Here is a 14,544-nt window from a genome sequence, read left to right on the forward strand (position 1 = left end):
GTCTGTTTAAACTGCTACTGGAAGCTGCCCAGTCTGGTTTTTAAACTGCCATACTACTAACAGACGTTACATTGCAATTAAAAGGAGTTTTTCTACTTTCACTTTCACCTTAGTGACGAGTGACGCTATTATTGTTATCTTCAATTGGTTTCGCTACCGGCGTTCTTTTCTCTTACATCTACTTGTTGATTACAAACTCGCTATGGACAAGTTCCTTGGTTTAGACATTGTAGGGAACAGTATGCCTTTTTATGTTGTGTGTTTGTGTGTTGGTGTGTAGTATCTCGATCGAGGCTGTTGTGAGTTGTTGTCATGATGTTCCGTTTGTGATTGTGACGTCATATCTTGTTGGCCACCGTATATAAGCGGCAGTCACCGCTTACTCTCTCTCTTTGACCATTTGAATCTACAACGTTCCTAACGGATAATCAAAATCTAGGTATGTGTACTTAGTAAATCGGGAACTGCCCACTTCGGTGGAGATTCATGCCTCGGGCATATTATTTATTTATTTTATTTTCTCATCGTGAATGAGATGTAAAAATCTATTCACGACAATTGGCGCTGCGACTAATAAAGTTTTACAATTTTCACTGTGGTTTTAGTGTAACTGTAAAATTTCGAACCCTGCCATGAAAATCGTGCATGGAGACACCACGTGCATGAGCACGGGAATTAGTTTCATAAAAAAGAGTTCTGTAAACAAGTCCGTCGTTAGTTAGCATTGTTCTAAAATTTCAACGGATTATGTTTAGATGCGCCGCGATATTTTTCCTCTGGATTACATGGGAGTTGGTGGATGCTACCCAACCAGAGAGGTCTTAACTGCTATTTCTGCAGCTATTCGCCGTTTTAGGGGTCGGCAATTCTCAACTAATTATCAGTATTTCAGTGATTTAACTACGATAATATTTAGAGAGATTTTCACTCTACAAAAAAGGAACAAAATATTGGTGAGTACCTTTCCCATTTTCATTGAATTGTTATTTGGAAATGCTTTAAATGACTAGGAGATGAGACCTACTATGCATTATTCCTTATAACTATCTGCTGATCTGGTGAACCACTCATAAAATAGGTGTCATGGTGTTTTTACTTACACAAGAAGTCGTAGTCGATGTCTAAACTCCTGAGTTTAATAAATCATGACCTACCATGCATACAGAGTAGGGTGCTTATCTTTTATGCATGAGACTAGAGTCTCAATGACTGCTATCTGGAGTACTATTCCTATGCATTGCATGGCTCCCAGATTGCTGGTCAATTACCTCTATCTCTAGTTCTTAAGTCAACAGTAACTGGACTCAACTCAGGTAGACTAGCTAACTAGTCTCTAAGCTGTAAGTGATAACACCAGAAGATTACAACAGAGGTCGAAGTCTATGTCTAAACTGAGTTAATCAAGACCCACCATGCATACAGGGTAGGGTGCTTATCTTTTATGCATGAGACTAGAGTCTCAAGGACTGACATCTGGAGTACTATTCCTATGCATTGCATGGCTCCCAGATTGCTGGTCAATCAGCTCTATCTCTAGTTCTTAAGTCAACAGTAACTGGACTCAACTCAGGTAGACTAACTAGACTAAGTTGTAAGTGATAAATCACTTAACTAGCTGAACAACCTACACAGGCTGCTAGTTTTGTCTCACCAGACAGTAGCGTTCATCTTCATTTACATGTTCCTAACAACCCCTATTAAGTATAGGATGTTTATCTGAACTCTTTACATCCATACTCTGGAAAACATATCCATCAGAAGGCGAAGTCGATGTCTAAACTCCTGAGTTTAAATCATGACCTACCATGCATACAGGGTAGGGTGCTTATCTTTTATGCATAAGACTAGAGTCTCAATGACTGCTTTCTGGAGTACTATTCCTATGCATTGCATGGCTCCCAGATTGCTGGTCAATTACCTCTATCTCTAGTTTTAAAGTCAACAGTAACTGGACTCAACTCAGGTAGACTAGCTGACTAGTCTCTAAGCTCTAAGTGTTAATACCAGAAGATTACAACAGAAGTCGAAATCTGTCTAAACTGAGTTTAATCAAGACCCACCATGCATACAGGGTAGGGTGCTTATCTTTTATGCATGAGACTAGAGTCTCAAGGACTGACATCTGGAGTACTATTCCTATGCATTGCATGGCTCCCAGATTGCTGGTCAATTACCTCTATCTCTAGTTTTAAAGTCAACAGTAACTGGACTCAACTCAGGTAGACTAACTAGACTAAGTTGTAAGTGATAAATCTAACTAGCTGACCAAGCTACACAGGCGGCTAGTTGGGTCTCACCAGACAGAAGCGTTCATCTTCACTTACATGCTCCTAACTACCCCTATTAATTATTGGACGTTTCCCTGAAACTCTTTCCGTCCAATATGTGGGACATTTAGCTCACAAATTACCTGTCCCAGTCACCAAATTGTCTACATACCCCAATCTAATATGACAAGAATAGAAAACCCTAAATTGTCATAAAGTTGGCTATGGCCTAGTTTCAATCCATGTGAGCAGTTTCACTGAGACAAAATCTATTCATATTGTTCAGTTCATTTAAAATGGATTCAAAAATCATGATCAACTCAATCTCATCCAAAGATCTTGCCAGATCTTCATTGATCAGCAAGTCACTGGCTCGCAAAGTGTTAGACCTGCGTGCTCAGAAGGGTTTTCTAACTAGAGACGATTTGGAAGATAAGGTTGCTAACATCAAAATGTTAGATCTTTTTGATTTTGCGGTTCCGTCTACCGGTGCTTGGGTAAATCCTGAGGAACCAGCTGCCACAGCTTCCCAGGCTAGTACCCCGGATAAATCATGCCCATTGGATAACTTGAGTAGCAGTAATGTAGACCTGCGGGGCGAACCGTTCGAACCAAAAAAACCTCGCTCGACGAGCCGTTTCGCAACCCGAAATGGTTGCTACTGATAAGTCGCGAGGAAAGGCGAATGATGCTTCAGGTGTAAATCAAAATGGCGATATGAGACTTTTCCCACGTGAAGAGTTTCACGACTCACCAAGCATGTCACGCCGAGCAACCTTTCCGCTGTCCGATCAAGAAGGGGTGCCTTTTTCACAGGGGGGTAAACTTGGTCGGGATCCCTTTAAGGGGGATCTCCAAGGTAAAGGTTATGACCCGGTGAATATTCGCAAGAGGGATCCCTACCTCCACTTCTCAGAGGAAGATATAGCACCAATGCACATGAGAGAGGAGCAAAGGAGTAGAAGAGATCCAGTAAGGCAAAGTAGGACAGCGCATATGATGCCATCAGGAAGGATGCCCCCGATGTACGGTGATGTCCAAAATGTGATTGATATGTACAACGAACGTCAGAAGTGGAGAGACGAAGCAAGACAGTTGCCATATCGTGACGTCCCGTTTGCATCCCGCAACCCTGATAACAAGCCCAACTATGAGATGCCAAATGAATACTCATACATGCTTCCCCCATCCAGAGTGCAGCTACCAAGATCAATATCGTTTGATGGAACTGGAAGATGGGACACATTCGTATATAGTTTCCAAAATTTTTTGAAGTATCATGATATCCAGCACCTTCGTGATCAACTGTATTTCTTAAACTTAACATTGGAGGGAAAAGCCGCGGATTACCTATCGCGTATCCACCAATCAACAGTCTTCATAAATATTGAGGAAGCATATGGGGCTTTAAGGAATAGATTTGGCGGCCAACAACTGCAACATGCAGCATTGATACAATTCAACAGTACCATCCAGGCCGAGAAGGAGGATGTTCTGGACTACACAGACAGACTGTGGGAACTGGCACTCCAAGCTTTCCCAGGACAGAGTTGAAAAGATGAAATTCGACTATGGAATTAGAAGAGGCAAAAAGTGCACCTTGAAGACAGAAATTAAAAATTAAAAACGTTTTATAACTGAATGCCATCCTGATCAGTCCTGCCAGCATCATTGCAGATTTAATCCTCGGTGCAGTGTTATGTGTAAAAAACAGAAACAAGCTTTAAGAAGAATGGTCAATCAAGAAGCCTCCAACTCTGTCATGACTCATTTCTGTTGCTATGTACAAAAAGAAAAACCCCAGACCCTGGAAAGAAACAACAAAGTATGTTTGACTGTCTGGAGCAACATCACGGTCTGTATCAACTGAGCAGAATAGCGAGTCGATGCCACCACTGTCAACATGGCAGTGACAGTGATGAAGGGGTTCAATTCCAAAGAAAATACCAGGGAAGCTCAGCCTGATGATACTGGACTCGAACCAAAGGCTGAAGGAGAAGGGTAGAGGTGACGCCTCACCTCCCCATCAAAGGGTAGAGGTTTCACCTCCCCACTAAGAAACTTCTCACATCATGATGACTCAAGGGCACAAGGGACTACTAGAGACACCTGGAGCAGACACCATGCACAGGGAGCCTGATGACACCCCAAGCAATCACAGGTTTGATGACAGCTGAAAAAAGTGCCCTGAACCCAAGACCTGATGATACCAGGGTTGGAACCCCTCAGAATCACAGGCTTGATGATACCTGGTGTAAGCCCCCCTGAACCCAGAGACCTGATGATACCAGGGATGGTACCCCTCGGAATCACAGGCGAGGAAGGGAGAGAGCTACCCAGAGGCCCATCTGATCATGGCTTAAGAACCCGACCCAACATGATGGAATCAGAATAAGCCAAGATGGTAGAAAGAACCCATGAGGGTACCATGATGACCATGTGGGCCAGGAAACCAGGGTAGTGGTACCCCTAATGAACTGATAACATGAACACCTGAGAATTCACCTCAGTCAGGCGAGGGAGGGAATTATGGCTATACATCAGAAGGTATTTTATTACCTCGATCAGGTGAGTCAGAAGCATAAGCTTCAAAATGATGATGGATACCACCTTGTGGCAGGACCTGTATTATAGACATTAACATGAATTGGTAACGGACATGGTTCCGACTATGCTTTTAAAAAAAAAAAAAAAAAAAAAAAAAAATTTCTGACATTATCCCTGGTCATCATCATCTTGTCAATCAATTAATAAAGAGCTCCCCTATCCTGTTAGCAATAATGTAAATACTAAATAAGCTCAATTTTCAGCTGCATTGTTTTAAAGAAAAAATGAGACATATCCACCCATTTACAAGTGCAGGAAGCAACCACACTGATATTGTCTTACAATTTTGATTGCTTATGTTCCCAATTAAATTTAAAATATTACATCCCTCCTAACATGTTATCTTTTATTAATTGTGGTCCAACTTTCATAAGTACTATGTTCTGATATGGATATTTTCAGTAATGTTTTGTGGATTTTTATTTCAAGTTTTCAAGCCCCCGGGAAGGGAGATTTATTGTTTGTTGTTATTTCCCCTGTTTTATGGCTCAATTGGAGCAACGCCTCATAAGGTAAGAAGTCTTTTTTTTTCGTTATAGGATGTCAAACTGGAGAATGAGGTTTGTTTTAGAAGGGGGAGGAATGTAGGGAACAGTATGCCTTTTTATGTTGTGTGTTTGTGTGTTGGTGTGTAGTATCTCGATCGAGGCTGTTGTGAGTTGTTGTCATGATGTTCCGTTTGTGATTGTGACGTCATATCTTGTTGGCCACCGTATATAAGCGGCAGTCACCGCTTACTCTCTCTCTTTGACCATTTGAATCTACAACGTTCCTAACGGATAATCAAAATCTAGGGATGTGTACTTAGTAAATCGGGAACTGCCCACTTCGGTGGAGATTCATGCCTCGGGCATATTATTTATTTATTTTATTTTCTCATCGTGAATGAGATGTAAAAATCTATTCACGACAACATGAAGAAGGCAAAATGTGCTCGCCATGTCACTGCACACCAGCGACACTCAGAATACAGCCAGTGGACCCACGTCAGTGGTTCAAAGCTATTCTGCACACCATGCAACAAGGTTATTGACCACTTACGAAAGTCTTCTGTGGATAGCCACCGCAATTCCGCAGACCATAAAACAAAAGAAGAAAGAATGAAGAGGTCACATGCCACTGACGTGGATGAGAGTGAAGCGGTGAAGAAGCAGAGGACATTGGATTCTGTTTTGAAGAAACCGTCTACAGTTTCAACGCAAGGTGAGTGGTGCACCCTTTCCCTCTAAATGAGTACTTAGTTTTGGGTGGATATTGCTCTATAAATCTATACAATTACAACTATATAAAAGATGAGGGTATTATTATTACTATTATTATTATTATGATGATGATGATGATGATGATTATTATTATTATTATTATTATTATTATTATTATTATTATTATTATTATTATTATTATTATTATTATTATTATTATTATTATTATCATTGTTGTTCTTTTTATTATTACTTTGTGGTATAGTGAAAAGACACTTGCTTTAGGATCGGAAGGACCTGGGTTCGAGCCTCGCTCAGTGCATAGTTGAGTCCTTGGAGAAGGCTCTTTACTCACATTCTCTCATGAAATGGAGGTGTAAAATGAGTACCTGGCCGTTAACAGCGTTGTCTCTGTCCGAAAAAAATTGTAATATCCCCTAACAGGCTTCATGTCCCATCCTACCTGTTAAATGTTGCTGTTGGCCACGGACCCCTTGTAAAGTGCTTTGAGCACGTTTAGTGGATGTTGCGCCATATAAAGCTTATTTTTTTTAAGCTATTCATATTAACAAACTATTTTTTAAATTTCTTTCTTTCAGCAAGAAATGATATCTGCAATGAAGTTGTTTCAATGTTTGCTGCAGCAAACATTCCCTTATCGAAGGTTGACCACCCAGCAGTCAGAAACTTCTTGCAGACAAGAGTTGAAAACGGTGGTGCCATTCCACAAGCTCATCAGCTGCAGGAATGCTACTTAAAGAGGGAGTTCACCAACAAAAAAGAAGTGGTGTATAAGAAAGTTATAAACAAGCCTGTGGCCATCATCTGTGATGAAATGTCTGATGATGTTGGAAGGTGGGTTTTGTTTTTTGTTTTTGACTGACAATGTTTGTAGAAACTAAAGCGAAAGAGTAATTTATATATAGGAGTAGGAGGCAGGTGAATACACACACACACACACACACACACACACTCACGCACAATCATATATATATATATATATATATATATATATATATATATATATATATATATATATATATATATATATACCACACACACACACACACACATATATATATATATATATATATATATATATATATATATATATATATATATATATATATATATAAATATATATATATGGGCGTACTACACAACACAACATACACAGTGATCAGTTCGAATCCTTAGTTTGAATTCTATAATTAAATGCTGAGAGCAATTATGATATCACTTTTGCATCCTTCCCTATATGTTATTTTGTGTTTCTCTTATTTGTATCGCCTATCTTTTCAGGTTTGTCCTCAATGTCTTAGCTGCACCACTGGAACCCTTGAGCGCTGATGTGGACAAAGTCCAAAGTTACCTCTTGGACACAAGATTTTTGTCTGTCACAAACCACACAACCGTTGCGACGGCCATAATTGAATGCTTAGTCTCCACTGGCATCAAGTTTACTGACGTCGTCACCGTAAACACAGACAATGCAGCATACATGAGGAAGGCTTTCAATGATGTATTGAAAGGGCTCATGCCAAATGCTACGCATATCACATGCATGGCTCATATCATGAGCCTAGTGGGTGATGCCTTCAGAAAGCCCTTCAATCGCACCAACAAATTCGTCAAAGCTGCAAATGCGATATTTTGGAACGCCAATGCCAGAAAGGCAAGATATCTGCGATTCCTGACACCACTCGTCAAATCTCCAAAGATGCCTCCAAACCCAATCGCTACACGGTGAGATTTTGAGAATTTTCCTTTCTTGGTCATGATTCATCTGGGTCTTTAAAAAAACTTTTTTCACCTAAAGGTGGCACATTGTTAATATTGGATATTGACAAATAGGAGGGTCAGTCATTCTTATTACCTAATTTGATATTTTAGTAAACATATTTAGTAGTATCATGTTACAGTTATAGTAATCTGCTCCCTTTTTTTTGTTGAAAAGATGAGCTTTAATTAAGTATCTGACTGGGAAAGTGCTTGCTATGGCTTAATAGAATTGATTATTCCATTATGTTATCTTTTTAGATTGTCATCATTTTTTTATTTCAAAGTTAGTTTGCTTTAACCATTGATATAAGAAAATGCACTAGAATTTTTAAAAATAAATATTGGAAGCTATCTTGCACAATTATTTCGGGGTAAAGTAAGAGGGTCATAGTCAACCATTAAAGTCAATGCCTAACATTAGTCCTCACTAGGTCAAGTCATATGATGATGGTAAATTCAACAGACTATACTATAAGGCCAAAAACTGATAGATTAAGTAGGTATAATGTTATCTTCTTTTCAAATAAAAATTCAATTTAACAAATGAATTAAAAATGCATCATTTCTTTTACTTCCTTTTCAAAATCCAGATGGAATTGTTGGTTTGAAGCGGTCTCATACCATGAGAAAAATTTGCAGCACTTTGCCACATTCATTGCGAAGGAAATGGAGCACTGTGGGCGCACGGCTCCAGAGTCGTTAGTCTACTTGAATGATATCCTCTGCTCGGTGTCGGAGCGCCAGTTAATTCAAGCAGAGATGAGCTTTATAATCCAGCAGTCTCAGTCCATCGTTGTAGCTACTGATGTATTCCAAAGCCAACGTCCAATCGCCATGACAGTAAATATTCATTTTCTCCTCCTACCTTTAAATCTTATTTTATAAGATTAAGAGCAGGTATCATTATTAATGAAACGATTCCATCTTTGTTGAAACTCTGCCTTTGGACACAACATTATAGTTGAATGTCTTTGACTAGAGCAAGAAAAGAATTACAAAACAAAAATACTTTCTTGTTTTTTAATCCTTGCCTTATTCTTATTTCTATTTTCACCAGGCGTGGTCAAAGCTCATGGAAATTAAGGACCAGTTTTCATCTTGCCATGTGACCCTACAAGATGTAGAAAGACACTGTCCGCATGACCTGGACCAACATCTCAAGCTTCAGCTCCAGGATAGTTTTTGTCAAGCTTTCTCTTTGGCCAATGAAAAGCTTGAGAAATATTCATCGACGGAAGGCCAACCAGGGATGGAATTATTGAAGGAGATACCTTTCTTCAATCCTTGCAATTTAGTGTTCATTGCTGACTCTGATATTGATTCTTTGACCATTCCTGGTATTCATGAAGTACCTCGTGTAGAAGTACTTCGATATAAAGAGTCTCTTGGTCCAAGAGCAGTGTCGGCATCTGGAGGCATTCCACTTGATCTGACTGTTTTTTGGAACAGTGTTAGCTCAGATGTTCCCCATCTTGCTACGCTGGCAAAGAGATACATATACACCTGCCTTAATTCTGCTGATGCTGAGAGGTCCTTCTCCATTTATAATCTTGTATTTTCAGACAGGAGAAGGCGGCTCAACGAAGCAAACTTAAAGGCTTTGGTGTTCCTTTATTATAACAGTTTTATTTCCTATGAATATCTTGTTTAATTAAATTTTGATACCTCTCTTTGCAGGTTTTTCGTACTTTTGTTTTGATATAAGATTAAGATTGATGTTTTAAATCATTTTTCATTCTGATCTGCACCTGAGTGACTTTTGTGTGCATCTTCAGATCATTGTAGTATTTGGGGTCCCCGGGAACGAAAAAAAGTTATCCGATTAGTTAACAAAATTTGCAAAATTTGGCAATTTTTACGGCAAAATGTGGCAAATTTTTCTATTTTTTGTGGCAAAATTGTCATTTTTTTGTGGCAAAATTTGGCAAAATTTGGGATTTCAAATGGCAATTTTCCGCGATGCCAGATAGACAGCCAGCAACCACCCCTGCAAAATACAATAACAAAGACCTGTGTGACGTCATCTTCGAACTATCTATTGCATTGCGACACCTGCTGACGTCATCATTATTATCTTTTTTTTTTCTGAAATCGCCTGTGTTAAAATTGCGAGCGGTCCTCATGATCTGTATGACTGATATTGATTCCAGTGACAGGTAAGTTGGCTTTTTTTCGGGATTTCTCATCCCTTGTATCTGCCTTTATTGTATTTGCCTAACAACCGGGTTGGTTGGCTTTCTAGTTTTTGAGCATTCAATTGATGCTGTGCGCGTAGGTAATTTACTCACAACATTCCCACAGCCGGATATAACGTACCAACACGTAAAACTGGGTGTAACCTTGACCATAATTTAAGTCTGATTAATACAATTTAGTGAGACTACTCATAAAACTGCCTGGCTAATAACAAAGAGCTGTGTGACGTCAATTTCGTTCCATCTATAAACATACTAATGTACTGTGTAGTAATAAAGGTCGTACACATATAGATAGAATGCGCTTGGCCAAGGAGTTCACAACATTGCCATCCGGAAGTATAACGGACCAACACACAAACTCTGTGTAACCATGAACTTTTATAGTCTGGTTAATACAGTTTAGTGAGAACAACTCACAAACGCGGATGGCAAAAACAATAACAAAGGCCTGAGTGACGTCATCTGCATACTATCTATTGCGCATTAAAATGGAACTACGTAGTACAGGTTGCCAATTTGGTTGATCTCACATTTTATTTGGGTCAGGGTAAAAGACTGTCGGGCACATTGATGGAGCGGATAGAAACAGAAGGTACTCAATTGTTTGTATGTAGGGTCTAGATCAGGCTATACTGGAAATCACAATGCAGAAAGATTGTCCTCACAGTCTAATTATTCTGTTGTGCGGCTATGTGGTCTTGTGTTATGACACTCGCTTTCGGATCGGAAGGTCCTGGGTTCGAGCCTCGCTCGGCGCATAGTTGAGTCCTTGGAAAAGACTGTTTACTCACATTCTCTCACCGTACTCAGATTTAGGTTGGTACTACCGCAAACTCGGGGACCCAAATAATGTTGGGGTTTTGGGAGGGGGGGGGGGGAACTTTAAAAAAAAATAATTTTGGGGGTTTGGGAGGGGGGGGGACTTTTTTTTTTTTTTAAGTCTCTCCCCTCCCAAACCCCCTACTAGATCTAGACTTTTAAAAAAAAAAGTTTCCCCCCTCCAAACCCCCAAAATTATTTGGGTCCCCGAGTTTGCGGTAGTACCCAGGTTTAAATTGAGTACCTGGCCGTTAACAGTGTTGTGTCTGTCCGAAACAAAATTGTAATATCGCCTAACAGACGCCAAGTCTCGTTCTACATGTTACTCGTTGCTGTTGGTCAGGGACCCCTTGGAAAGCGCTTTGAGCACGTTTAGTGGATATTACTCTAAATAAAAGCTCAAGATTTTTTTTCATTAGGCAAAACACTTAAAGTAAAATGGTAAAAACTGACGTTGAGTCAACCCAAGTACACGTGTCTATGTCGTAAAATTGAGAGAGAAAAATATTCTTGGTAAATATGACTGTCTATTGACCCGTTGCATGCACACACAAAATGGTAGTCAAGCAGCATTGTGTGACACAGACGGAGAAGTTTTTCAATGAGCAACACCTAGATAACCACGCCTCTCGGACAGTCGTCATAATGTAAACAATGGCAGTGCTCGGTAAAAATAGCAAACTACACAGGTTTTACTATCGGTGGTATGTGTCTAAGTAAAATATTCACTATTCTAGCGCTTGATCATTAGACCCTACACAGAAGAAAACTATGAGTAAACTTAAACGTTTATAATAATATGATCGAGAAAACCGTGTGATAACTAGTTACCCATTTGGCGGTACAAAAACAATGACAATGATCAGAAAGGTGTCGATTTCATTCACGTTATTGTTTTTAAACAACCAACTCTGTTTGTCCGAATACGTTCGAAGGTGTGTCACAAATTTCATGTTTTGATTGGTCAAAAATCCAAAGAAATTTATGAATGGATTGGAATTCTAAATAGGTGGAAACAATTAGGAATGTCGTTAACTGATACTTTGACTAACTACTAAAATTATCAATACCATTCACACATTGAGAGAAGCGATAAAGATTAGGTGACTTCATGCATAACAGTGACGTTGTTTATTCATACATAGCAGCAGCACAACGATGATAACATACATATACAACACGCACATATATGTAACATAACATAACATATGGTATAGGGCAAAATAGGATAAAATCCCTTGAATGCCCTTAATATTAATAGTAATGCCACAAACCTATTGATTAAAGATTACAATAATGATACACGCGGTAAAGTTAGTATTTCAACTTAAATGTACTCATGTATAGATAGTATGCAGATGACGTCACTCAGGCCTTTGTTATTGTTTTTGCCATCCGCGTTTGTGAGTTGTTCTCACTAAACTGTATTAACCAGACTATAAACGTTCATGGTTACACAGAGTTTGTGTGTTATACTTCCGGATGGCAATGTTGTGAACTCCTTGGCCAAGCGCATTCTATCTATATATGGTGTACAAACAAATATCTTTAACCGTGACATGCAAAGCACACACAAACACACACACACACACACACACACACACACACACACACACGCGCGCGCGCGCGCATATAGAAGATAACCATAATAATATAACAATGCATAATATATACATACAAGATTGAAAGCCATGTAAACAGCAGTTATTACATTCATACTCTCTCTCTCTCTCTCTCTCTCTCTCTCTCTCTCTCTCTCTCTCTCTCTCTCTCTCTCTCTCTCTCTCTCTCTCTCTCGGTGTGTGTATGTGTGTGTTTATATATATATATATATATATATATATATATATATATATATATATATATATATATATATATATATATAGATAGATAGATAGATAGATAGATAGTTCGAAGATGACGTCACTCAGGCCTTTGTTATTGTTTTTGCCATCCGCGTTTGTGAGTTGTTCTCACTAAACTGTTTTAACCAGTCTCTAAAAGTTCATGGTTACACAGTGTGTGTGTGTTGGTCCGTTATATTTCCGGATGGCAATGTTGTGAACTCCTTGGCCAAGCGCATTCTATCTATTTATCTATATATATATATATATATATATATATATATATATATATATATATATATATATATATATATATAGATAGATAGATAGATAGATAGATAGATAGATAGATAGATAGATAGATAGATAGATAGATAGATAGATAGATAGATAGATAGATATCCGACACACAAACACACACGCACACATACACACACACACGCACACACACAACGCGCTCTACACATCAACATTCAGACAAACAATGTGTCTAACACGGCCCAACCCTGCCCTCATTCCAGCGGTCAAGTCAAGCGTTGTAAGCGACAACATTCACAAGTCTTTACAACCGAATAGTAGTGGATTCGAAGCGGTCAGTAAAGAGGCCACCACTACCACCACCATCAGCGCCCCCACTTCCAACAACAATATTCCTTTTTGCCACCGAGTACTTGACCGCTGACCTTACGCCGAGAGGCATGCACTACGACGCCATACGCCATGCAATGCAGCCGTCGTCAATAAATAAATACCCATGACCGCAGGTCTATTTATATATAAACATGCATTGTTATGAATGACACGACTTTTCGGGACGAGTGGTTTTACGGTTCCAATGAGATAGGAACCAGTTTTTTCTGACATCACACTTTTGTTCCCTATTGCCCTTATCATTAGCATCAGTATCACTAGTCGAATGACATTTAATTTACTTCTTTGTTTATTTCTTTCTATCTTTATTTTTTTTAATTTTCAATCCTCTTTGTAACATTACCCAAGTAATCCCAGGTCTATTTACTAGCCACCCTGCTCAATCAGCCTATGGGGTACAAAAGTATCTAGAGCCACTAGGCCCATGGGTCGGAGTTTATCCCTGTTTCTATAGCGTGAAACGAGCAATAGCAATTGCTTGTATCCATGTATAGGACGGTACTCTATCGCAAAGTACTTTCCGCCAGATTATCTAACAGACCCAGCTATCCATTCACTGCTGGGTAGACAACGGTTCAGAAAAAAAATCTCGAATGCACTCGGGATCGATCTTGGTCCCTTTGCGTATGACGCGAGTGCTCTACCAACTGAGCTATCGGGTCCCCGCCCCCCCCCTCCCCCGCCCCCTTTCAGGGATACAATATCACTCAAAATAATCGCTCCCCAACCAGTTAGTTGTCGTACTCTGGAAAAACTCGTATTTAATCATTTGACCAGAAAACTCGTCCTTCAAATATCCGCCGATTTAAATGACCCTCATCAGATCAAAAACTCTTCCAGTTTGAAAAGGGGGGGGGGGGGGGGTTGCCAAGCTGAGGACAATTTAAATCGATCGATATTTGAAGGATGAGCTTTTTGGGCCAAATTTTTATATACGAGTTCTCTAGCCAAATTTTTAGATACGAGTTTTTCCAGAGCACGGTTAAAATCGAGAGAACATGAGCAATATTATGAGTTTGAAAAACTATAGGGAAGACCAGTACTACGTACTCTGGAAGTACACACATTTAAACATTTGGCCAGAAAACCTGTCCTCCGAAATATCGATCGATTTAAATGACCCTCGTCTTGGCAAAAGCTCTCAAGCCTGTGACTTTGCGATGTCCCAGGTTTG

General features: G+C 39.4%; 2 protein-coding genes across 4 annotated transcripts in view; one reads left to right on the top strand and one right to left on the bottom strand.

Annotated features, from left to right (window-relative positions):
• Positions 1-14,544, bottom strand: part of LOC144974796 (ATP-binding cassette sub-family C member 5-like) — a 122,597-nt gene that overhangs the window by 75,944 nt on the left and 32,109 nt on the right. The gene's annotated exons all lie outside the window — the stretch shown is intronic.
• On the top strand, positions 5,789-9,657 carry LOC144963470 (uncharacterized). The gene is made up of 5 exons (XM_078897551.1): positions 5,789-6,077; positions 6,676-6,931; positions 7,379-7,822; positions 8,449-8,698; positions 8,916-9,657. Exons 1-5 carry the CDS (start codon positions 5,789-5,791, stop codon positions 9,507-9,509), a joined length of 1,833 nt encoding a protein of 610 aa, XP_078753677.1. The 3' UTR covers positions 9,510-9,657.

Source organism: Berghia stephanieae, chromosome 1, assembly GCF_034508935.2.
Source record: "Berghia stephanieae isolate SIO BIC M18660-M18661 chromosome 1, UCSD_Bste_1.3, whole genome shotgun sequence".
NCBI lineage: Eukaryota > Metazoa > Mollusca > Gastropoda > Nudibranchia > Aeolidiidae > Berghia > Berghia stephanieae.